Source organism: Petromyzon marinus, chromosome 3 (genome assembly GCF_048934315.1).
Source record: "Petromyzon marinus isolate PM22_M1 ecotype Great Lakes invasive population chromosome 3, UKy_Petmar_22M1.pri1.0, whole genome shotgun sequence".
NCBI lineage: Eukaryota > Metazoa > Chordata > Hyperoartia > Petromyzontiformes > Petromyzontidae > Petromyzon > Petromyzon marinus.
Window position 1 is genome coordinate 25,148,538 of NC_133669.1, and position 26,856 is coordinate 25,175,393.

General features: G+C 46.0%; 1 protein-coding gene across 6 annotated transcripts in view; it reads left to right on the plus strand.

The window, feature by feature from the left end:
• The first annotated feature begins 639 nt into the window (after positions 1-639).
• Positions 640-26,856, plus strand: part of LOC116957883 (protein tweety homolog 1-like) — a 143,534-nt gene continuing 117,317 nt past the window's right edge. For 2 of the 6 annotated variants that reach the window (XM_032980322.2, XM_076053422.1), the window contains exon 1: positions 640-1,499. In XM_032980322.2, coding sequence (XP_032836213.2) covers positions 1,374-1,499 — 126 coding nt within the window. In that variant the 5' untranslated portion in view covers positions 640-1,373. The remainder of the gene's footprint in view (positions 1,500-26,856) is intronic. The other 4 variants (XM_032980340.2, XM_076053443.1, XM_076053425.1 and 1 more) reach the window with 3 other exon arrangements.

Below are 26,856 nucleotides of genomic sequence, written 5' to 3' on the forward strand. Positions count from 1 at the left end.
TGCGATATATCTCACGTGGCGGATAGCAGTTTACAGTCAAACTGATTTTGAGAGTCTCGTGGTGGGGAGAGATTTATATTGAGAAAGAAGTGAGCGAAAGTCGTGTATTACGCCACCTGTGAGGTGAATAGGAAATCACTAATTGATGCATTCATGATGATGGACAGAACAAAATAAACAAATCGTTCACGCGAGATCCCGTACAGGTTAGTTGGGCTCGCGAACACCTGGGGCACTTCGAACTGCATTCTGAGGTCGTGAAGGGGCTTTGTTGTTCCTGCTGCTGCTGGTGGTGGTGGTGGGAGACACGGGCGAGGGATACAAGAGGGGAGGGCAGTCTGTTGTCGGCGGGGGGAGAGGAAGGAGCGGGGAGAGAGGTGGGAGCGAGTGCGGGGAGAGGGAGGGAGCAGGGAGGAGGGGAGAGAGGGGAGAGAGGAAGGAGCGGGGAGAGGGAGGGAGCAGGGAGGAGGGGAGAGGGAGGGAGCAGGGAGGAGGGGAGAGGGAGGGAGCAGGGAGGAGGGGAGAGGGAGGGAGCAGGGAGGAGGGGAGAGGGAGGGAGCAGGGAGGAGGGGAGAGGGGAGAGAGGAAGGAGCGGGGAGAGGGAGGGAGCACGGAGGAGGGGAGAGGGAGGGAGCAGGGAGGAGGGGAGAGAGGGGACACAGGCGGTGGAGCTGCAGAAACACTGCCGGCTGGGCACCGAGCGCGTCGCCGGGACAGAGAGATGCCCGAGCGCCGTGCGGGGGAACCACCACCACCACCAGCAGCAGCACAAACAGCAGCAGCAGCACAAACAGTAGCAGCAGCACAAACAGTAGCAGTAGCAGCAACACAAACAGCAGCAGCAGCACCAGCAGCAGCACAAACAGCAGCAGCAGCACAAACAGTAGCAGCAGCACAAACAGTACCAGCAGCAGCACAAACAGTAGCAGCAGCAGCAGCAGCACAAACAGTAGCAGCAGCAGCAGCAACACAAACAGTAGCAGCAGCAGCAGCACAAACAGTAGCAGCAGCAGCAACAACAACAACACGGGACACAGAGGCAGTACCATTCATAGCAACAGCAACAACAGGACAGGAAGAAAGAGAAACAGCAGCAGCATCAGAAAGAACAGCGGAAGCAGCAGCAGCTCTTAGAGAAGCTATAGAAGAAAGGACAGCCGCAGCAGCAGTCACAGAAGCAGCCGCAGCAGCAGTAGAGACAGCAGCAGAAGCAGCAGTCACAGAAGCAGCCGCAGCAGCAGTAGAGACAGCAGCAGAAGCAGCAGCAGTCACAGAAGCAGCCGCAGCAGCAGTAGAGACAGCAGCAGCAGTAGAGACAGCAGCAGAAGCAGCAGCAACAGCAGGCGGAGTGTGTCGGCGGACAGGCCGTTGCCATGGCATTCGCGGTGAACTACACGTCGGAGTGGTGGGTGTCGTGGCTGCACAGCTTCCCGCACGTGAGCTTCGGCTTCCAGCTCCTCCACAGCGACTTCCAGCCGCAGGCAGAGACCTACCTGCAGGTGAGGGCCGCCGGGAGCTCCCGTCGCCATGGTGACCCCGGTCACCGTGGTAACGCGACGAGCTCCCGTAACCATGGTCCACCGCTGACCCCGGTCACCGTGGTATGACTCAATGACCCCGGTAACTATGGTAACACGATGACCCGAGTAACTATGGTAATGCTGTGAGCAGGTTAACAGTGCAACCTGGCAAACCCTGATTGAATGGTAACTCGATGGCCCGATAGAATGGTAGCCGTGGTAACGTGTAAACCATGCTGCATGGTAATATCGAATTATTGGGTACCACGGTCAGCTGGTGGTAGGGAATCGAGCTACCAGAACCCAGCTATCGTTGTTACCCTGTTAGCAGTATTTAACATGGTACTACGCTTACATGTTAACTTGGTAACCATAATACTGTGGTAACCCTGTCCATTGAGCAATCCTGGTACGACGGTTATGGGATAATCATGGGAGTGCGGTAACGAATTAATGCTTGCCCTGTCAACCGAACAGCCCTGTTATCCCAGTAACCACGGTACCTGGCGTGGCACGAAGATGCGGGTGCTATGATAACCAGACCTGCCACTGCGATAATCCAGCAGCAGCTTTCATTTTCCGCCATTTCAGACCCCAGCTTTGGGCTGGACACCTGTCACAAAGAGCTCCATAGCCACTCGAGCTCATCAGCTTACATCAAATGTCTGTGCCTTGCTACTGGAGTAACTGTAACGCAGGTAAACATTGCGTCCTTCCAGCTCGCACGGTGCCCCTTGCTACCCGCTGTGTACACTGATACCACATTGCTACATTCTGCTATCTGGGTAGAGTGTGGTGTCACGCACGCACACACTCCAGAAGTGAACATGTCCCGTGTGCCATTGGCCCTTCTCACAAGGCACGTGGCTCAGCGGTAGAGCGAGCGGCTCGCAATCAGAAAGGGTTGACTCAGCCCATCATCACGACCACTGTGTGGAAGTCAACAGTGGTTGTTGCCTGGAGAGACTCACCTCCATCATTTGAAATATGGAATTTTCGCTTACTGACTCAGGGCTATAAACAGGATCCAAGCAAGGTCTCGATGCTATATTCTTGGTTCTTTCGGTAAAGTCAGCTCTCGTCCCCCGCCCACTCACTTTGGAAACCCTTTATAAGCAGTTGCATTTGAAGACAGCTTGTGTTGCGATCGAAACGTCGTGGGTTTTTTGCTTTTATTATTTTCAATTTATTAATTTTAATTTTATTATTTCAAATTTGTATTTTCAATCTACGTGACTTTACCGAAATAACCAAGAATATGAATTCCTGCAGTCACAAACGTTTTAAGTCAAAATTTAACCATCTCGATGCTGATTTAAGAAAGAAACTCACCACACTCATACCAACGACACTTCCTTTAAAGAAAAATAAATAAATCGGTGACATTTCAGGCAATGGCCCTTCGTCACAGCAGATACCCCAGAAAGGCCATTGCCTCAATCATCGCCGGCGATATATTTGGCTGTGTTCTTGACAAGTGTGCTGAGTTGTTTTGGTAATTGTGCTTCTGCACCACTGCCAACGCAGCAACAGGGTCATCATCACGAAATAATTTGTTCAATTTGAGAAATAAATCGCTTAGACTTTTTTTATATTTTACTTTTTTTGCGAAGGACGCCATCATGGTGGAAATTAAAAGAGGGCTTATGAGTAGGAGGCCCAAGGACGGCTAAAACGACGACTGTTGTATTTCCTTCAGCGCCTGTAGTTGAGCACGTTAGCTGTCCACGCAGAACTGCTGAGCTGCTGCTGGAGGACAGTCGCTGAATGGAACATTCATGCCGCAAAATGCCTCAATTACACCCGTCAACCTTTCTCACACGAGGCTACAAAGATGCTGAATTAGTATTTCCACCCATTCGGATTTTTCAGAAGTGAAAGGCCCGCCGCCTCGAAACAAACCCATCCGCTGAATTAATGTATTATCTCTAATTAAAGACGCGGAACATTTTCTGAAAATAGTATTGATAAATAATCTATTGCATGCAGCATTGAGCTGCTGTGTTAATGCACCACATGCCTCCAAAGAATACTATTGATCGTGTCTACTCAAAGGAGGATGCACACAAAAAATACGACTATTTTAGCTAAATTACATTTTGGAGTTATACGTCACCAGGCTTTTATGTTAGCATTGTTGAGAAGTGAAGCGTTGATGTCTCAATATGTGAAGACTGGCTCTGGGAAATGTGCATAATTCGATATAATTTTTCTTCGATACGATTGGCTATGGGCTGCGTGGCTATAATTGCACGACCATCTCGCATTGTGCATTACCTGTGCATCTTTATGCACCGACACATGGTATGAGCACATTCATGTAGATCACATGCTCACCGTGCAAACGGTTTAACTGGGAGAATACCATGTTGTCTTTAGACAAGTATGTTTTATGTTTATTTGATTTACTCAAGTTCCTAGCTTCCATAGATTCCACGCCATTGCACATGAGACAAGCCCTATTAGATGTGAATTTATGTATCTATTTGATGGGCTATAGGGTCGTGGTCGGGCTTGGGGTTACAGATTTAGTCTGCCTCATCCTTCTACCTCTGACAAAGTGCTATCTTGCCAATTTTCGCAACGCAAGCTGTGATATGCTATCCTCTTGCCACTGGGAGAAAGAAATTGCTACGAGGGTTTGTACACAATAATTACTGGTACTTCCATTTCATCGCTTCGTACAAGTGGACAGCACAGGAGTAAAGTGACCTGCGTGTTGGTTTTGTTGAACTCTCAGTGGCTAAGTAGAGGCCCGAAAGATTTTCGTGCAAAATAACCAGCAACAGCAACTACGGCACTTGGAACATCCAAAGCGAGCTCCTGCGTGATGATGCATGCAGTGCCCCTTCATATAGAATTGTGTACTGGTACAGCCCGTTTGTAAATCCACAGCTGGATGAGGGCCTCTGCATGCTGGTCAGTGCAGGATGGTGAACGCGAGGAGCATAGATGTAGTAGCATGGAAGTACAGTACAGTAATGGCTTTTGCTGCACCGCCCTCTGTTACCCTCCACGTAGCCAAGCTGCCCTATGACATCCGGTTTGAGTAGGGTGGTCATCCATCCAAGCATTATCCAGGCTCAACTTTGCTGAGCCTCCGAAGTCAGACGAGATCGGCGCTGTGCGGTTGATTTGGTCACGCCCTTTTACAGCTTTACCCACATTACAGATTACCAACCACACTTAAAGAGTTGGCTTATCTCTGCCAGCATTTGACATCATGGTGAAGCGGTGTAAAGCGGAGTATCAAATGGTGAATTACGGAGTGAAATGCACCAATCTTTGGTGCTCAATGTTGGGCTTGTTCGTGATTTAAATGGTTCGGTTTATTTCAAGCGGTAAGGCACTTTTGTGCGCGAGTGACGAGGGACGTCTTAAGCACGCTGTGATCATCTGGCATTGAGAGTGGGGCGAGATGTGAATGTTGACAACCGACCTAGGGGCCCCAAGGCATTGCCATGCAAGTCGTTCTGAGAATGAGGCCCCTCAGAGGGCATCTGCATGGATATGTTCACTTTGAAAACTGTATCTGAGAAGGGCCATTATACGGCTCGGTGTAGGTCATAAATGTTCTAAATAAAAAAAACGACGATAAAATCTAGCAGAGCACAGCCCTTTATTTGTTACAAGTGGGGAATGTCACAGTGCACTATTGGGATAACCCACAATTTTTAATGTATGAACCGTCTTTCTACCAAAAGAGATAATGACACATGCATTATTAAATAGCAGTTAATAAATAAGTAGTTTGTTTTACTACTTCAGAATGATTCTTGGCCAGTGCATGAATTACAATATAAAGGTATACAATACATTATGCTATGATGTGCTTATTGGCAAATGTTCATTTTTTGTCCAGTTTTTAGCCCAAAATGTGCTGACATTTTCAACACCAACAATGTGGTAACATTCCGGCAATGTGTTGCCACTGTTTTGTTAAGAAAGTGAATGTGGCTCATACAGAGCTCTCTAACATTCCAGTTTTTTTGTGCACGTGTGTATTTAATATACACAATGCATGAAATGTTATATCGCCGTTATAAATGTCGTTTCATCTAAAAGGAGCATTCTACAAGGCATGCCGCTTCACATGGCATGGATTGGAAACAAGATCGCAGATGGTACACACATCGAGACATGTAAACAGACAAGGGACGTCAATTGAGAAGAGGTTTTCCCCTTTTTTCTGGCAACAAAATACTGTAGGTGTTAAGATGTTAAAACACCAAACTGAAACCTTTGACAAGGAATCATGTCTGCATTAACCACAAAACTTGTGATCAGAATGCAAACTAAAAACATACTCTGATAATATGATGCGTTGTCCTTGAAACTGATTGGTCCACAGCAGAGACAGCTTTCTTTTGAGCCTCATCTCAAACGGTGTTAGACCAGAAGACGCCAGAAGGCGTACAGCTGTATACCAGAGGACGCCAGAAGGCGTACAGCTGTATACCAGAGGACGCCAGAAGGTGTACAGCTGTATACCAGACGACGCCAAAAGGCATACAGCTGTATACCAGACGACGCCAGAAGGCGTACAGCTGTATACCAGAGGACGCCAGAAGGCGTACAGCTGTATACCAGAGGACGCCAGAAGGTGTACAGCTGTATACCAGAGGACGCCAGAAGGCGTACAGCTGTATACCAGAGGACGCCAGAAGGCGTACAGCTGTATACCAGATGACGCCAGAAGGCGTACAGCTGTATACCAGAGGACGCCAGAAGGTGTACAACTGTATACCAGAGGACGCCAGAAGGCGTACAGCTGTATACCAGAGGACGCCAGAAGGTGTACAGCTGTATACCAGAGGACACCAGAAGGTGTACAGCTGTATACCAGACGACGCCAGAAGGCGTACAGCTGTATACCAGGCGACGCCAGAAGGCGTACAGCTGTATACCAGAGGACGCCAGAAGGCGTACAGCTGTATACCAGACGATGCCAGAAGGCGTACAGCTGTATACCAGAGGACGCCAAAAGGCATACAGCTGTATACCAGACGATGCCAGAAGGCGTACAACTGTATACCAGAGGACGCCAAAAGGCATACAGCTGTATACCAGATGACTCCAGAAGGCGTACAGCTGTATACCAGAGGACGCCAGAAGGGGTACAGCTGTATACCAGAGGACGCCAGAAGGCATACAGCTGTATACCAGAGGACGCCAGAAGGCGTACAGCTGTATACCAGAAGACGCCAGAAGGCGTACAGCTGTATACCAGACGATGCCAGAAGGCGTACAGCTTTATACCAGATGACGCCAGAAGGCATACAGCTGTATACCAGAGGACGCCAGAAGGCGTACAGCTGTATACCAGAGGACGCCAGAAGGCGTACAGCTGTATACCAGAGGACGCCAGAAGGTGTACAGCTGTATACCAGACGACGCCAAAAGGTATACAGCTGTATACCAGAGGACGTTAAAAGGCGTACAGCTGTATACCAGAGGACGCCAAAAGGCATACAGATGTATACCAGAGGACGCCAGAAGGTGTACAGCTGTATACCAGAGGACGCCAGAAGGCGTACAGCTGTATACCAGACGACACCAGAAGTCGTACAGCTGTATACCAGACGACGCCAGAAGATGTACAGCTGTATACCAGACGACGCCAAAAGGCGTGCAACTGTATACCAGACGACGCCAGAAGGTGTACAGCTGTATACCAGAGGACGCCAGAAGGCGTACAGCTGTATACTAACACCGTTTTGAGACTAGGCTCAAAAGAAAGATGGCTCTGGTGTGGACCAATCAGTTTCAAAGACAATGCAATTTATTATCAGAGTATGTTTTTAGTTTGCATTCCGACCACAAGTATTGTGGTTAATGCAGACATGATTCCTTGTAAAAGGTTTCAGTTTGGTGTTTTAACATCTTAACACCTCAGTTTCAGTTTATTTATTTTGGTATAGCCCTGTGAGCCATTTAGCTCTTGAATCGGGTGCAACCACAAACAAAAAAATAAAAACACGAACAAGAAAAACATCTTAAAGTGACTATGTGACTGTACAAACGAAAATCCATGAAAAAAAAACAGCAAAATATTCCTGAAAAAAAGCACCGTACACCAACGCTGTGTGCAAAAAATCCCAGTGGGATGCAAGTCAAACAACAACAACCACAAGAAAACTTAGATTAAGGCCATCAGTCTAACTCCATACTACAACAAAACAAACATGTCCAAATCAAAAAAAGTTTTCGAAATCACCAAAAAAATTTAAGCCATCATTGCAACGTAACAGTGATCATAGGGACTGTGACCGAATTTTTACAATAAACTACATAAATAACATGTAACATCAAATCCTAGAGCCATAGCTGGCTGCATGAGTTACTCCACAACAACAGAAGCATCAGTCGGAGTATCAAATTTTTCAATGCACCTTTAAGATCAGCACGCTAAATCAAAATACAGATAATACTTTGCTGCGTCATCCGGAGCGAAAACATTTCATTTTATTTTACGCCAATGAATAGCAGTGGCAGCTAGGGTTGTGCAACTCCTCTAGAGCAGTTTTGAGAGAAGATCTCATTGGTAGCGATTCAAGTTGCAGTTTATTGGCAATAGCATTCCAGACCCTGGGGGCATCAATAGCAAAGGCTCTTCCTCCAGTTTTTGTATGGCAATAGGGAATGTGAAGCTGGTAAATTAACGAAGACCTGAGGTCAAATTTGTTCTTTGAAACAGAGAGGAGATCCGGCAGGTAGTCTGCGGATGTTTTTGTAAATACATCGTGAATAAATAAGATCTGGTGCACAAGCCGTCGAACATTAAGAGATGTTAAGTTTGACCCAATGTAGAGATCACAGTGGTGAGTCCTATATGGGCAGTTCAATGTAAATCTTAAGGCCGAGTGATAGATGGAATCAAGCTTCTTCAGTACAGTACTTGGGGCTGATTTATACACGGTGTCACAGTAGTCAAGTAGAGGCAGTATGGTAGCTTTTATCAATTCCAAACGGAACATTGGGGGGAAGCAGTACTTGTGTCGATACAGGAAACCAATTTTTTTGTCTTTTTACCAATATAAACAATGTGATCTTTAAAATTCAGTTTTGAATCCAGGATGACCCCAATATACTTATAGATTTTGACTTGCTCTATTTGATAATTATTTATGGAATGTAATTTGGGAAAATAACTTCCTGCTTTAGTCCTGGTGAGAAGCATAGCACCTTGGTTTTGGAGGTATTCAGGACTAGTTAAGAGCAACTAGCTGATGTTGTAGTTTGTTGAAATCACCCTGTAGCTTAGCAATCACGTCATCCGGAGAGTGGCCAGCAGTAATCAGTATCGTGTCATCTGCAAAAAGATTTACCCTGGAATGATCCAGGTCAGTGCCCAAGTCATTGACATGAAGAGAGAACAAAAGGAGGCCAAGGATTGAACCCTGTGGAACCCCTTTTGTTATCTTAACACTGTTTGACCTCCAACCATCTGTGAATACAGTTTGGGTGCGAGAAAAGAGGCAATTTTGTAAGCATTTTACTGCGTTTTCGGAAAAACCGAGGCAACTTAGTTTACTAAGCAGGGTGTTGTGGTCTACTGTTTCAAAAGCTTTGGACAGATCTAGAAAAAGACAGGCACAGTACTGCTTATTATCAATCTACTGTAAATGTGATTCAGAGAAACACGTAGGCTTTCGCGACCAATATTATTCATAATAAAGGTTTTTGGGTTAGATCGCGTTTATTTATAAATGTGTCGTAACCCTCCACCACCCGACACGGCCAATCAGCAAAAAAAGTGTCACGTTGACAAAAGACAAATAATTCACTACTTCAGCCCACCGGTGTGTTGAAGAGTTAATCCACATTTACAGTTTGAGTACGACGTTTCGCTGGTAAATACATCCAGCATCATCAAGCAATTCGCCAGAATGGTAAAGCCCTCGCTTGCTCCCGGTTTTTATATAGAGCAGCAGGGTGACGTCATCACTTAACTCATATCAGGTGCAGTGATTAGAGGCGGAGGGGGGGGGGTATTGTAATTATATAATCGATTAGTAATCAGTCATTGGTTATGATTAGTAATGAGTTGTAGATTAGTAAGTCTTTAAATGTAATGTGTATTATTTAATAATACGCTTCCAGGCCGCACTAAGCCGGTAGCTGTCAGAGCGATTAAAGTTATTCTTGTTCCTCTCAATTTCAATGGATTCTCTAATTAGTCTTTGCCAGTAATAATTCGTTTTACACACCACTGCAACATTGTCAAAATCAATTGAGTGTCCTTGTTGACAAGCATGTTCTGCCACTGCCGACAGTTGTGTTTGAGATAATTTAATATTTCTCTGATGTTCTTTTAGTCTTACGCTGATGTTACGTCCCGTCTGCCCAATGTAGCAGCTGCCACATGAACAATTAATCCGATATACACCTTCTGTTGATAGTTCAGGTAATGCATCTTTAGTGCAAGATACTAGTTTTTGAATTTTGTGTACTGTACCAAATCTTACTGTAATGTTTTGCTTTTGCAGAACACGGGCTAATTTGTCAGTTACTCCTGAGATATATGGATTTTTTATTGTTTTAACAATCTGGTTGCTTTCAGTAGTATTGCTTTGCGATCGTGATTTGGCATTCAGTGCTCTGTTAATTTGAGCATTATTGTAGCCATTCTGTCGTAGTGACCAACACTGTATTTACCGGTGACATGGTCTCTATCCTTTCTAAAGGCCTTAACTTTGCCGTTACCCCACGCACAATTCCAGTGGATGAGATAATTGCTGAGGTAGAATCAGCAGTTAGACTCCTTCCACATAATGAGGCAGAGATGACTAGATATGAGGTTGCTAAAATAATTGAGAATAGCAAAGTTCCAAAAGTAAATATTAGCTTTAACGAGGCAAAAGCCTTAAGAGAGCTGCGTGTAAATAAGGATATCCAAATCCTAGCAGCTGATAAAGGCCGCACTACTGTAGTGATGTCACGAGCCGATTATGATAATAAAATTAGAAATTTACTAGAGGAAAGTACCTACATTAAAATTAAACGAGATCCAACTAATACTTTAGAACGTAAGACCACTGCAATAATTGCAAATTCATTAATCCCTAAAAATGAGCAATTCCTAATTAAGCCAAGGGCCTCAAAACCACCTAGACTCTATGGGCTACCAAAGATTCATAAAATCAGCATCCCATTACGACCCATAGTCAGTACAGTTGGCTCTGCCACATATCAATTAGCAAAATATATAACCAAACAAATACAGCCCTACATCGGTAAGGCATCTTCATTCATAAAAAATTCAGAACATCTTGTGAATGTGATTAAAGATATTAAACTTACTCCTGATGATATTCTGGTAAGTTTTGATGTGATTTCTCTATTCACTAAGGTTCCAGTGGACGAATCGCTTAAATTACTTGATACACTAGTAAAGAATACCGGTTTACAAAAAGATATTCCGAAACTTGCTGGCCATTGTTTAAATAACACTTACTTCTTATGGAGAGGGGATTTCTTTAAACAAAAGGAAGGAGCAGCAATGGGTTCTCCTTTATCCCCTGCTATAGCAAATTTGTACATGGAAAACTTTGAAATAAGAGCACTTGCCTCGAGCACATTAAAACCATCCTTTTGGTTTAGGTATGTGGATGACACTTTGGTTGTCTGGCCACATGGTAAAGATACACTTAATGATTTTCTAAATCATCTCAATGCACAAAACCCGGCCATCCAGTTCACCATGGAAATGGAGGTGAATAACACACTCCCATTCCTAGATATTTTGCTTGGACATGGCCTAAACGGTAAAATAACACACAGCGTTTACAGAAAGCAAACGCACACTGATGCCTATCTGAATGCAGAATCACATCATCATCCAGCTCAAAAATCCTCTCTTATCAAGACGCTCGTACATCGGGCGAAAACAGTGTCAGATGGTGAAAGTCTAGTGAGAGAGATTAAACACGTTAAAGACGCACTACGACAGAATGGCTACAATAATGCTCAAATTAACAGAGCACTGAATGCCAAATCACGATCGCAAAGCAATACTACTGAAAGCGACCAGATTGTTAAAACAATAAAAATTCCATATATCTCAGGAGTAACTGACAAATTAGCCCGTGTTCTGCAAAAGCAAAACATTACAGTAAGATTTGGTACAGTACACAAAATTCAAAAACTAGTATCTTGCACTAAAGATGCATTACCTGAACTATCAACAGAAGGTGTATATCGGATTAATTGTTCATGTGGCAGCTGCTACATTGGGCAGACGGGACGTAACATCAGCGTAAGACTAAAAGAACATCAGAGAAATATTAAATTATCTCAAACACAACTGTCGGCAGTGGCAGAACATGCTTGTCAACAAGGACACTCAATTGATTTTGACAATGTTGCAGTGGTGTGTAAAACGAATTATTACTGGCAAAGACTAATTAGAGAATCCATTGAAATTGAGAGGAACAAGAATAACTTTAATCGCTCTGACAGCTACCGGCTTAGTGCGGCCTGGAAGCGTATTATTAAATAATACACATTACATTTAAAGAATTACTAATCTACAACTCATTACTAATCATAACCAATGACTGATTACTAATCGATTATATAATTACAATACCCCCCCCTCCGCCTCTAATCACTGCACCTGATATGAGTTAAGTGATGACGTCACCCTGCTGCTCTATATAAAAACCGGGAGCAAGCGAGGGCTTTACCATTCTGGCGAATTGCTTGATGATGCTGGATGTATTTACCAGCGAAACGTCGTACTCAAACTGTAAATGTGGATTAACTATTCAACACACCGGTGGGCTGAAGTAGTGAATTATTTGTCTTTTGTCAACGTGACACTTTTTTTTGCTGATTGGCCGTGTCGGGTGGTGGAGGGTTACGACACATTTATAAATAAACACGATCTAACCCAAAAACCTTTATTATGAGTGATTCAGAGAGTCTAATCCAGCAGATGTGGTGCTGTATTTTTTTCGGAACCCAGATTGTTTTAGATGTAGTAGATTGTTGGTGGACAGGAAAAAAATTCATCAACGGGGAGAAAATTAAGATAGGTCGGTAGTTATTTGGATCATCTTTAGGGCCCCCTTTGTGAAGTGGACGGACATAGGAATGTTTCCATTCTAGAGGAACTGATGCTTCTTTGATGGACAGGTTGAAAATATGGGCTATAGGTTTGTATGACCAATAGTTAGTAGAGCAAAGACGGGAATACTATCTGCTCCGGTAGAGGAGGAGCCTTTGAGGTAGGACAGTTGTTTCAGAACATTACTTTCGTGGATTGGCTGGAAACTAAATTCGTTTAATGTTTGGACAGGGGTGTAGGAATTTGCATGAGCAGGGGTGACTCCCAATACATTATCAAAAGATTACCAGCTTTAGAAAAATGAAGGCTAAAATTGTCAACTATTTTTTTGGGATCTGAAAAATATTCCCCATTTCGGTTAAGCTCAATGGGCAGATTGTCTGTTTTGGATGCCTTTTCAATACATTTGATTGTTTTCCAGAAAATCCTGGTATTTCTATGTGATTCCAGGAGAGTGGAGGAAAAGTAGGCATTTTTTGCATGCCGTATTTTTTTGACGCATCTATTCCTTAAAATCCTGTATTTTAGCCAGTCATTGACCAAATTACTTTTCTGAGCACATGCCCAAGCCTTGTCCCTAGTTTTCATAAAACTTTGTAATCAAAGGATCAAACCATGGTGGGCGGTTGCCTTTAGTTTTAAATCTAACCAACAGAGCATGTTTGTTAAGAATTTGGAGAAACGTGTACCTGAAGGTCTCCCAAGTCGTAGTCAGTTTGGGGATATCACAGACCTTGTCAATATCCGAGTGAAGCGCATCATTAGTAAATGCCTGAGTGCTGAAGTGTCTCATAGAGTGCTGCTCAAGCAATTTAGGGGGGGCTTTGGGTCTGGCTGATGATCTCACCCCAAAAATGAAGGAGTGATCACTAAGGTTATTACCCAGAACACCAGTCAGTGTGAAATTGTGAGGGGCATTTGTCAATAGGACGTCAAGCAGAGATGACTGTCCTGGATTTTTTAGGTTGGGTCTTGTGGGGACATTTATTAATTGAAACAGATGAAATTAATCTACTAAATTTGTGGCCACGGCTGGCGGGTTTAGCCAATTCCAATTTAGATCACCCACTAAAACTATTTCACCTTTAGGGAGGCCCCCAAAAAACCTCTCTCAGTGCAGATGCAGCTTCAACATCCTTCCCACTAGGCGGTCGATAGCAGCACACTACCAATATCTGTTGATTATTTGGGAGAGTTATTTTTAGAGCCAGACCTTCAAAGCACCATTTTTTAAACAAGGAGTGAGCTGGTGAACATGCAATAGTATTACGAACATAGATGGCAATTCTACCTCCTTTAGATCCTCGGTCAAGCCGAAAAAGGTTGTAGTTGTCAATCGCAATCTGCAAGTCATTGACGGCAGGAGAAATGTTTCTGTTAGGCAAAAAATGTCCGGGTCAAGATTTGCCACTTCTAGTTTTAGTTGACTTAATTTAATCACAAGCCCTCTGATGTTGACATGTAGAACACCAACACCTTTCCTGCCAGAAAAATCTACAGAATTATACGAGTTCTTTTCATTTGGGCCAGGATGAAGCTCAATACCACCCAGAAATAAGAAAAGTATAATTAATAGTTTGCACAAGTATTTTCTGTGAAAGGATGAAGAGCGGCGAACCTTGGACGAATAGCAGTAGCTCGCAGATGGTGTTATTTTTAAGAGCAGAATGAAGTTTGGAAGGAGTGCTGGTGAAGTAATGGGACAAAGATAGGGTTTATAAGGATACAATGGAGTGCAGAAGCATCTATGAGCTGTTTCATTAGCAGGTGTAGTGGCAAATAGAGCAACAAGTATGGACGCAAAGTAATGAGGGTAGCTGTTTGTAGAGTTGAGTGTGGCACTAGATATGGCAGCAGTATGATACACAGCAGGAGAATTGCCATCTCTAAAATATCCGGGGTAAACACAGATTAACACACAAGTGGAAAAGAAAAAAATATATATACTTGTAGGCCGAGCACGAGAAAACGTCTTGCCGTCAGCAGAGCCCACAACAGCTAAAAATCAGCAGATTTTTAGCTGTTGTGGGCTCGGCTGAACCGCTTGCACCACCTTATTTCAGGATGGTGCTCGAGCTAGCCCTCCTTGAGCTCAGCCCACGACTGGAATGTCGTTTCTTGGCCTCTCGTGTCTCTGCTTGGCCGTCTTGACGATCTCCAGGAACACAGCTTGGGGTCCGTAGCAATGTTGCCTTGGCAGGAACACAGCTTGGGGTCCGTAGCAATGTTGCCTTGGCATTTACACAGCTTGGGGTCCGTGGCAATGCTGCCTTGGCAGGAACACAGCTTGGGGTCCGTAGCAATGTTGCCTTGGCATTTACACAGTTTGGGGTCCGTGGCAATGCTGCCCTGGCAGGAACACAGCCTGGGGTCCGTGGCAATGTTGCCCTGGCAGGAACACAGCTTGGGGTCCGTGGCAATGTTGTCTTGGCAGGAACACAGCTTGGAGTCTGTGGCAATGTTGCCTTAGCAGGAACACAGCTTGGGGTCCGTGGCAATGCCGCCTTGGCAGGAACACAGCTTGTGGTCCGTCGCACTATTAACTAGGCCTCACTCAGACTGCGCCATGGGCGCGATCAACCAGGCCTCACTCACCACACTATCACACTCACACAGAGTGCACATCACCACAAAGATAACAAAGAACAAAGATCCCCCATATAGCCTTAACAGGGCAAGTGCTGTTAGCGAGCACCTATGAAGGCCGGAACGGTACACGAGGGGGTGGGTGGCCAGCACCACGCCCGACCGCCTTTGTCTCCCTAGTGGCAATGTTTACACACCGCACCAGGTACTCATTTGAGGCTGAGTCGACCTAGGGGAGGCCCGGGACCGGTTCAGATAATCGTCACTGGTGTTGGCCGTGAGCGGGAATCGAACCAGGGTCACCAGGTTCATAGCGCAGTGCGCTAACCGCTACACTACCGCTCCCCACCACACCATCACACACACGAACGAAGAAGTCCCTCTCGTCACGGCCACCCTCACACGGCTCACTCACACGCAGCTCACACGCAGCTCATTCTCACTAACATTTTCACACACTCACGCACAGTTTACACTCACGCTGCTACACACGCCGCCGCCAGAAAAAAGGGGAAAACCTATTCTCATATTTTGGTACTGGCAAAGGAGGTCACATGATGAACGTCAATTGCTTAGGACAACTGAAAGTTAGGAGAGAGGCCACGTGGAATAAGGCTACCACCAAATCTCTGGAAGGCTCAACCAGAACACGCGGTAGGTGAGCTGGCGGCTCCTGCCTCTGTCAAGCCCTGCCCACTTTGACATAGCCACGCCCACTCAACCGCTGTTCCTATCCACACACAGAGGGGACTGAGCTCACAAGATGGCCTTACCCACTACTCATAGGCCCTGCCCACTCCCCATACAGCCCCGCCCATTACTCAGGTAGCCCCGCCCATTACCCAGAGAGCTCCGCCCTTTGCCTGCATCCCGAGTCGAGCATGAAGCCAGCACAATGTTCGACTGGGACAAAAATCCCAACGTTCACAAAGGTTTCACGACACCACTATGGCTGTCCGGAACCGGGACATCTGGTAGTTTCACACATGGATTTCATTACAATTTGCTATTGGATTGACAACCAATGAACACAAGCTTAGAATTATCATGCAGCCAAGGGAGGTAACTCATTTTATTACGATAAAAAAATGATATTTGCTGTGGAAATGCACAAAAGATCAAGCGGCCAACCAAAAACACCAATATAAAAGCAGTAATAGGTGAGAGTTAACGCTTCTCTTGAACTGAGCAAAGTTACAAGGGCTTCGGAAATAAGACAATTAATGTCCATGGATATAGTGGATAAAGGGTGAAGTGATGGATATACTACGGCACGCGTGCCAACAAGGGTGCCATGGTGGCGAGATGGTAACTCCCTTGTTTGGTAAACAGGAGGTCGTGGGTTCAATCCCAACCATGACGTCTGTATATTTGGAGTTTGCATGTTCTCCCTGTGGTTGCGTGGATTTTTCTCCGGGTCCTCACACATTTAGAAACATACGTTTAGAGTATATGGCTGCTATAAATTTCCACACCATGACAAGCCACTTCGTTGAGCTATCATTTGTGGCCCGATCGCTTCTATTTAAGAGCTATATAGCTCAGTGGGTCTTACCTGGTAAAATAAAATAGTATCGTTTAAAACAAGATGGTTTGCAGTTAGCTGCACATGCCCAGTGGTATTGGCAGTAGGCGGTGGATGAACAGACCTTCCTGAGAATAGTTCACGATTAAAATTTCCACTTATTATTATGGGCAGACACGTCGCCACCGTTGGAGACGGTTCTTACGCCACGCTGAAAAAAATAGTTGAAATGTTTCTCGGCTTGCTGTGCTGTGGAGAACAGCACAAATTAGGTTCATACCGATCGCACCACCGTCGGCTTACGTTTTTAAATGAAAGTGCGCATGGCTCTTGTGAAACGCGGCTGCCGTTGCTGCATCGGCGGTTGTCTTGGTTGTGTCGATGTTGCGAGGCTGTTGAGGTGTAAGAAGTAAGCCGCATCGCTATTTGCTGGTTAAGGGCTCTTTATTTCTGCTTAATTTAACGCTGCTATTAACTTGGTGGTAATGACACCAACAGTTTGGAATAATGCTACAGAAACACTGCCGACATGAATTCAAGCCATGCTGTTTGTGGCATTTTAATCAGCGGGCTTCAGCATTAAAATGAAGAATAAATGCATCAAATGGCAGGAATCTTTCTGGATTACCCACTAAGTTGCATTCCATAGCCCTCTGTGCACGTTGACCATAGCATATTAGAAATAAGTTCACCCTTCGACAACAGAATTGCAAGAGATCTGACCTTTAGAGTGTGTGGTGATTATCCAGCTGGTGTCTTGCAGGGCATGACAAGACACATATGTACACTACATATATACACAGTAATACATATTCTTTGGGTCTTTCGGTAAAGTCACGTCGATGGGTTCAAAGAAAATAACAAAACACTTCAGAAAGACGACCGCTTGTGTTGCGATCAAAACGTCGTAGTTTTTTGTTTTTTTAACCTATCTACGTGACTTTACCGAAAGACCCAAATAATATGAATTCCTGCAGTCACAAAAGCTTTAAGTTAACACAGTAATACAGTTGAGTACAATTTGTATTAAATAGTGCATCTCAAGATCCCACACCTAAACACTGTGCATGTTTATTTTGTAGAGAGAGGCAGTAAGTCATTGGTAGATGGAACAAAACATTTGATTATTGAGCCTAGGATTAAACGGGTTCAGGGAGCCCACAGCATGATTGGCAGGGGGAAGGGAGTCAAACTAAACTAAAAACTAAACGAAAAACTTAACTTTTTTTTTATTTTACCAGGTAAGGCCCACTGAGCTATGTAGCTCTTATTCAGAAGCAACCTGGCTATCATGTGGAAATTTACAGCAGCCAAATACTCTAAGCGGATGTTTCTAAATAATGGAGGGAAAATGAGCAGCATATACAGTGTCCATTGTCAGATGATAACAGCAGAGATCCTAGTCAGTGACAGTCAGTTCATGTTTTCATATGAACCCCAGTGTAGGTCATTGAGAAATGAATACAGAGCAGTTTTGGGCATTGGCAGATATGACTGCAGTAGCTCAGCAATGGGGATTTTTCGTGGGTAGATGTGAAAGGGGACTGTGTCACATGACCATCAGACAGACCTGTGTGTCTGCATCCATTATATAAACATATAGTGTGTACGCTGTAGATTTTCAATATTTGTGTACGTGTCATGACATGTTTGCTATGTGGGCCTCACTTGAGGGCCTGGGCGACAAAGAAATCTAAAATAACATACAAATATATGTTTTCAATGTCACATTAGCTTCGTAAAGTTACATAATCATACGTATGTAGCATAAAAATCACAATGCTGTAACATGTATCTGTGTTAACAAATCCGGCAATTTTTACTGCTTGTAATCCGGCCATCTATCCCAGCGGGTACACGTGACCCGACTCTTACTCTGCTTGCGTACGAGGTGGACACTTCCAAAACCGAAAAATCTCCAGCTGTGCACAAACCCAAGCGCACAGCCGAATCTGGGAGCAGCGCGGCCATTTGAATGATCGCACTAGACCGCGGCAAGGTAAGGTAAAAGGTAAAAACAACGAGCCTACCTTTACCTTACCTTTTACCTTACCACGATCAAATTACCCGATTTACAGGGTAATTAACGGGGTACTACACATGAAAAAGGTTTATAATAGGTAAATGCTAAGTAGAGCGCTTTATTCACCGCCCTCCATAACCTCATCCCAGTCGTCTTGGTTGATGACTATCTCATTAACAACCTGATCAAGTTCGTCATTGCCGTCGTCCTCGGATGAATGACAGGCAATAAGATCCTGCGCCGCTCCGGCCCATTTAGACAGGACCTTGAGGCAGCTGGCCGCAATCCATGAGTGCAAGCACATGGACTGGATGAAGAGCGTCAACGACAGCGACTGGCACACACGTGTGAACTCCCGCCCGGCTCCGCTATTCGCGCGTTCGCAGGGAGTTGATCTCACTGGCGCTCTAAAGTAGTCGCAGGCCATCTTGTCGTGGGCGGGGAGCAGCTCTTTGCGGGGAGACCATCACTGCATTACGTCAATGAAGGCGCTGGCGGTCTGACGCCCATGCTCAGAAAACGATCGACTTCATCGCCGTCATCGATGGAGCTGCCGACGTTGCTGAACAGGGCGCTGAACAGCGACCCCTCCGCCATATGGGCAGCGACTGCCGTCGGCGGGATCGCGAGCACGGCCGAGTAGCGATGCTGCAGGACAGAGCGGATCATGGCCTTCAGTGTAGCCAGCTCGTCTTGGTCTGACGTTTTCGGCAGCTGTGGATTCACCGCAATCGCAATGACGGCACGAGATCCAATGTCGACTTGCGGTCTGCCGCCAACGAGGTCATGACCTGGCGCGGCATTCGCAGGAATGCTGTCACGCCCTCGATGTTTTGCTTCTGCAGTTCAGAGAAAACACCGACGCCGATCACATCCTGGAAGCGTGATGATGGCATCGTCTCCCATGTCAACCGTCGAATTCCACCTGGTCGGCAAGTCCTGCTGGGTCGGCTCCCTTGCTGGCGAGCTTGGCGATCTCGGCCTCGCGGCGGTACGACTGCCGGACGACCTTGCTGCGCCTGATATGGACGGGCGCCTCGCGCAGTTCGGCGTTGGTCAACTTGATCAGTTTGAGAACTTGGACAATGCCGATCTGGACCGAATGATCCGCGCAGCGAATATAGTGGCAAGCCCGCAACTTCTCATATCCGGCGTCCGCGTTGACAGTACTGATTGCATCGGAGCCAGTGTCGCTGGTGACAGCGAGCAGCTTCGTCGAGACATCATGCCCGAGGCTTTGGAGGTGCTCAAACAGAGCAGTGCCAATGCGCTTGCCGACACCCCTTCCGGACTGCACATCGAGGATCGTCAGCAGCATGGATTTCGACGCACCAGATTTGGTGTCGATCCAGTGCACCGTGCCAATCCAAAATCCCTTCAGGTTGCGGCTCAACCACTCATCGATGGTGAGCGAAATGGCGACATCCAGGTTGGAGAAGAACGCCCTGACGATGGGCAGCATGATGGCGTGTTGCTCGACAATCCTGCGAATGACAGTGCGGGTCGACGGGCCCTCGTATCCCTGCATCAATGTGTGGACCAAGGTCTTGAACTTGTCGCTGTCGATGGCTCATAAAGAGATTGCACCGTGGATAACAAAATCAACCACCGCGTTCTCAAACTTTACCAGGAGGCGATCCGGGATTGCTGGCCGGCTCAGCGTTTGCTGCATTAGGCGGCTCGCCGATGCCGACGTCCCGACCTCGCTGCCTGGGGAGAGCACGTTGTGCTTCTTGAGGTGGGCTTTCCACCTCGACGTGTTCGTGTGGGAGGAAAGCCTCCGATTCGCGCCGTTCGCTACGTACGCTGCCAAAGAGATTCAACATGCACACGTACAGCCATAGGAGCCGGGACCCCCTTTTCTGACCGTAGTGCAGCGCGAAGGCCGAGAGCGTTGTGCGCGCAGGAATGTGTTGCAGGGCAGCTGTGTCCGCGGTGAACAGAGCCTCCTCTGTTGGGAGAATGCCGCTGAGCTCTGAAGGTTTTGGTCACCGTCACGACGGGTTCTCTCCAACTAAGAATCCCACCGGGAACACAAAGCGAGGAAACGGAAAGGAAAAGAAAACCCCGAGTCAGTTGCTGGAACTTGGAGGCACAGATTAACGTTTCACGCTGTGTTCTCGAGGGTGAATAGTTTGTTTTGTTCCCTTATGGGGTTTTTTTCCAGACCTTTGCAAAATAGTGCATTCGTTAACAAGAAAGGTCTAGTGAGTAAAAAAAATATATAAAAAGACGATGTACTTAGCAGGGTGGTTAATGGGATGGAATGCTTTCAATGGTCATTTGTTCATGGCTGAGCTTTAAAAGTGCAAAGTCTGAAAACGACTTTAGAACAGAATTGACATGCTTTATCCCAATTTCATTTGGAAAAAAAAAAATAAGTCTCCTTCTCTGATAATAACAAAAAAACCAACTTGATTAAATGTTACACGTGGGCCGTTACCATAAAACCAGTAACGGCAATGAAGTCGCATTTCATCACGTGCGTCTTCAACTCAAAGCGGCGGTAATAACACACCCCGAGCGCGCGAGCACACGCCGCCGAAATTGGCAGCGGGCAATGAACAATATTCCTGCATAGAGAAAGCCTCACAAGCTGAGCACTTCAGGCACTTCGTGTAAGCCACCTTCTGCCGCGCAAGCGCAGAGGGCCGGGAGAGTCTTTCCCGCCAACTCGTGGGGCCATGCACCGCGGGCGCTTCCACTCCACCAGCCTCAGTGAGCCACTTCTCATTCAAGGCAAACCCAGCGATGTCCACATTCACGATGGCGATGAACTGAGTTGCCGTCTTTCGTGTCTCCAAAGGGGGCCGCTTTACGTTTGACGGCCCCGCGCAAATGTGCGTGGCGCGTCGGCGTCGCGCGGTCTCCCCGCGCGAGATTACAAGTGTTGCAGCATGAAAGCTGCTTTGGTAATGGTCGTTGTGGCTGCCGTTTTATGCGTGTTGAGGAGGATTTAAATGGCAAAATAACAACGTGCCAACGCAGCGGAGCCAGCGGGGGTTGCCAGGGAGCTTAGACAACAATCTGCGGAACACGTGGATGAATGAGAGCGGACCGAGCAAGGAACGTCTCACTTGCGCTTAATTGCAAGGAAGACGTTACGGTCAAACATGTACACAATCCGTCATGTAACTGCAACACACTTCCCTGATCACAAGCGATGATTTGTTTCAACGTTTATGGTGACCGCTTCGATTTTAAAGAAGTTAATGCATTTAGAATGTTTTGTCACGCGGCAAATGAAATGTAACCGTTTAATTGTGGCTCTTACTAATACAGCAGTGTAAATATAATGCATACTGAGCGTATGCCTTTGGACATATTGCTGACAGTTCGTGTGCATGCGCGAATGCTGTTGCTAATCGCCAGGAATCTTACTGAATCGGTAACAAACATTTTGACCAATAGGCCAGAACCATGGAGACCCCCAGGTCAGGGCTATTGGGAAATAAATATATTGGCCATCTGCTGCGTGTCAGATAACAGCACAAAAAAATCCTTACGTATAAACATTAGAGTTCACGGCCATGAATGTGCTTTTACTGATAATGCCATGATGTAATTATAGATAATGTCTGCAGCTTGCTTTTCACGTGTGAGAAATGCAGAACGTGCCACTTAATGGCAGTGGTAGCTCGCAGAAGCGTGCATGCGAAGCAAATGTTTATTCACTGCGATTACTGGAGACACCGCACCTCATGCTATCCTGCATAGCCTCTCTGGTAGGATTTGAATGTTATGTTTGTGCATGGTCGGTATAATGTTGTATAATTATGTAATAATGCGGACCTCTCCGCAAAATATATTGAAACTCTTAGCCATCCATAAATACATTTTTTTAATGAAGATCACTGGGAACCAAGCAATGGACAATTTATAGTCCAACCAACCTCGTGAACTCCTGTGATTTAGAAAAGTGTTTTCTGTCATGAACCGCAAAGATTCACCGAGAGAAGCATGCTTGGAATTACACGGAGAGACAGAAAGAGGAGCACATGGACCAGAGAACGTACACTGGTTAGTGACATCACGATGAGTGTTCACAACGTGTACAGGTTAGTGACATCACGTTAAGTGTTCATCACGTACACAGGTTAGTGACATCATGTTGAGTGTTCACAACGTGCACAGGTTAGTGACATCACGTTGAGTGTTCATCACGTGCACAGGTTAGTGACATCACGTTGAGTGTTCACAACGTGCACAGGTTAGTGACATCACGTTGAGTGTTCACAACGTGCACAGGTTAGAGACATCACGTTGAGTGTTCACAACGTGTACAGGTTAGTGATATCACGTTGAGTGTTCACAACGTGCACAGGTTAGTGATATCACGTTGAGTGTTCACAACGTGCACAGGTTAGTGACATCACGTTGAGTGTTCACAACGTGCACAGGTTAGTGATATCACGTTGAGTGTTCACAACGTGTACAGGTTAGTGACATCACGTTGAGTGTTCACAACGTGCACAGGTTAGTGATATCACGTTGAGTGTTCACAACGTGCACAGGTTAGTGACATCACGTTGTTCACAACGTGCACAGGTTAGTGACATCACGTTGAGTGTTCACAACGTGTACAGGTTAGTGACATCACGTTGAGTGTTCACAACGCGCACAGGTTAGTGACATCACGTTGAGTGTTCACAACGTGCACTGGTTAGTGACATCACGTTGAGTGTTCACAACGTGTACAGGTTAGTGATATCACGTTGAGTGTTCACAACGTGCACAGGTTAGTGACATCACGTTGTGTGTTCACAGCGTGCACAGGTTAATGACATCACGTTGAGTGTTCACAACGTGCACAGGTTAGTGACATCACGTTGTGTGTTCACAACGTACACAGGTTAGTGACATCACGTTGAGTGTTCACAACGTGCACAGGTTAGTTACATCACGTTGAGTGTTCACAACGTGCACAGGTTAGTGACATCACGTTGAGTGTTCACAACGTGCACAGGTTAGTGACATCACGTTGAGTGTTCACAACGTGCACAGGTTAGTGACATCACGTTGAGTGTTCATCACGTGCACAGGTTAGTGACATCACGTTGAGTGTTCACAACGTGCACAGGTTAGTGACATCACGTTGAGTGTTCACAACGTGCAAAGGTTAGTGACATCACGTTGAGTGTTCATCACGTGCACAGGTTAGTGACATCACGTTGAGTGTTCACAACGTGTACAGGTTAGTGACATCACGTTGAGTGTTTACAACGGTGAGTGGGCACGGGGAGGATGTGTCACCCCTAAAAGGATAATAGCCAATGGTCGAGACTCGTAAAGGAGTGGCAGTTAAAGGAGGTTAACCGGACAAACGACGTGGAAATGGAGTGATGATGGAGTGATGTGCTCATGTGCTGGAGCTCGATTCATTTTTGCATCACAGGATCATCAGGGAGGGTGTCCATTTCAGCCGGCCTTCATGCTGAAGTGGTTCGATCATGGCTCATGATGATTCCATTTTTTTTATTTTCGTTCCCAAGAAATGCTTTTAAATATCACCTCTGCTGTGCATATGTGAGGCTGAGAGAGGGCACCAGACAATGGTTGTTCACATTTTTTATGTTTTAAATGTTAGGGCCACATCATGACTCGTGACACATTGCTGGAAATTGCCTGTCATTTCAAACAACACTGAAAATTTCCATGAGTGCAGTGGATAGACACCACATCGAAATCCAGGTGTGGTGTGTGCTTGCAATCGAGCGGTTTGGAGGCAAGGATCGGTGGATCAGAAATAGATGGAACACCAAGTGGGTATTTTAACCCACCGTGTTTTACTTATGAGTATAATTCCTCATATGGCCATGGGTCTTCTCCGGCTACTTGTGGTTTTACTCCACATGCCAAAAGTACCGTCGAAAAGGAATTGGCCATGAACTGATGAAGCTCCGCTGACTCAGATATGAGCAGCCAGCTTGGACTTGGTTCCGACATCCGAACGTGATGCCCACTCTAACACGGCAGCTGATACGATTTCGACGCCCCATCTCTGCAGGGTTACGATTGAACCACGTTGTTGTTGTTGTTGCCGCGAGAGGTGTAAACATGCACGGATTTTATTTTCATATCAATTTTTAACTTGACGATGCTTGCATCGAATGACCTGCGTCAGAATCGATTTTTCCCACCTTCAAAATACACGTATGTAAACAAAAGTTGAAGTGATTTCCTCCTCACGTGACCGTTGAGGCTCATCTCCTGTTTACTGCCCCGAGCCAGTGGTGGATATTCCTCATTGCTATGGCGGGGGCGAGTCTATTAATAGAACAACAACTGTTCATTTCCCTAATGTTATCCTCCCCAGAGGGATGATGGGCTGAGTCAACCCCCAACAAGGATTTGAACTCGCAACCTTCCAATGGCGAGCCACTCGCGCCACCGATGAGCCAGCCACGTTGCGTGTCGTGAGTTCCTGCGACCGCTGTAATCACGGATCACTGCACTGTGAACGAGCTGTCATCCCGGATGATAAGGCATTCGCTAATGATTCCACAGTCGCTCATGACATGCTCATATTAAGCATCGTACTGTGCCGCATTTCTAACGTGAATATTGGGGACAGGCGAGACCCAGGAGGGGAGTAAACAAGAGGAGGTTGCGTGTGTGAGGGAATGAGAATAGTCCGTCGCTTACAAGGCACGCTGAACACAGTGGGATCAATTACTCGGTGTCTCTGTCAAAATGTTACAGCGGAGGAGAGAGGGAAATAATCGTACTGCAATGTAAATAGAATCCCGTGCAGGGTATGGGGAGAGAAATCATCACACGTGGAGGAGAGCAGGAGGAGGCCTGAGCTTGGACTTGAACTGGGCGGTTGCAAGGCAGCAACATCAGCAGTGAGGATGAGCAATGGGATCATAGTCCCGTAGATAAAGGTGCCGCCTTGCCTTGAGGCGATTGGAGATGTGAGGGCCCAGCTCGGTGGAGTGAGTGAGTGAGTGGAGGCCACACGAGAAGGGGCAGAGTGAGATGAGATTTGGCAGGCAGACACGGTTTAAGCCCGTGCTAGTTTCGAAAAGTGTGTGAAAATGCATTGCAATAATCTCTGAAGAGATTGTTCCTCTAAAGGCACCTAGTTCTAAATGAATAGTTTTCTGTAGTACGCCGATATAAATAACTTAATATTATGGAGTCGGTGCGTAATTACGTTTTTACGGTTTTATGAAGCAATTTCCTTTCCCAATGGCGTATTAAAAAGCCATGTCAAATGTGTTTAGTCTCGCATTCATTAAACCGCGCTTTAATAAACAACATCGCCCCCAACAGTATTACAGTAGCATACAAATCACGCCGACTTCAAGCAACAGCAATGCAAAGCGCGTCTCGACACTGAACAGCCAATCGGTGCCTCCGCTTTTCTGAGTTCACGTGGCTGCTTTTGCCCAACTTTGGCCATTTCTCGCATGGAAAATTGGCACGAGAGCCGTTTTCCAGCGGCAAGCGAGACAGGTGAAATGCGAATAAGCCCCCTTAAAAGCAAACATTCTGAAATCAAACGTTTGCGCCTTGTAGAGGTGGTGGCAAGTCTGTATTGCTAGGACACAAATGCACCTGTGGCCAGGTGAGATCGGTAAACACATCTCAACTGCTGTCATCATCACGTAGACAATTATGATTCAACAACGAATTGAAAAACAGAAAGCTATTCCTCCGCACTGTGATTCTAAAGTGTAAATCTGTGACGGCATTTTTGATGCCACAGTAAGGCATCAGGTATCCCTCCCGGCAGGTTTTGTTGGACCCGCCGTATGTTGTAAATTCAGCGCTAATGGCTGCACCATGATAAGCCTGTAAAGCAGAGATGGTTAATTTGTCGCTTAGCAGGAGAGCATTATGGTAAAAACAATGTGAAACGAATGTGCAAGGAGCAAAACAAACGCCACACTTTCACCAAAAAATTGCGTCCTTAAAAATAACCAGTCCGTAATAGGCAACGTTTCAGGCAATGGCCCTTCTTCAGAGCACGTAAAGGGGCCAGATTCTACCTCTCTGGTTTCTCTCTCTGTACTATGAAGAAGGGTTGTAGCCTGAACCGTTGCCTTTTATTTATATTTCTGTTTTGTTGTAAGGCCAAACACACGATGTCATTGAGGGCTGTGTTGTGTCACGGTTATTTGTG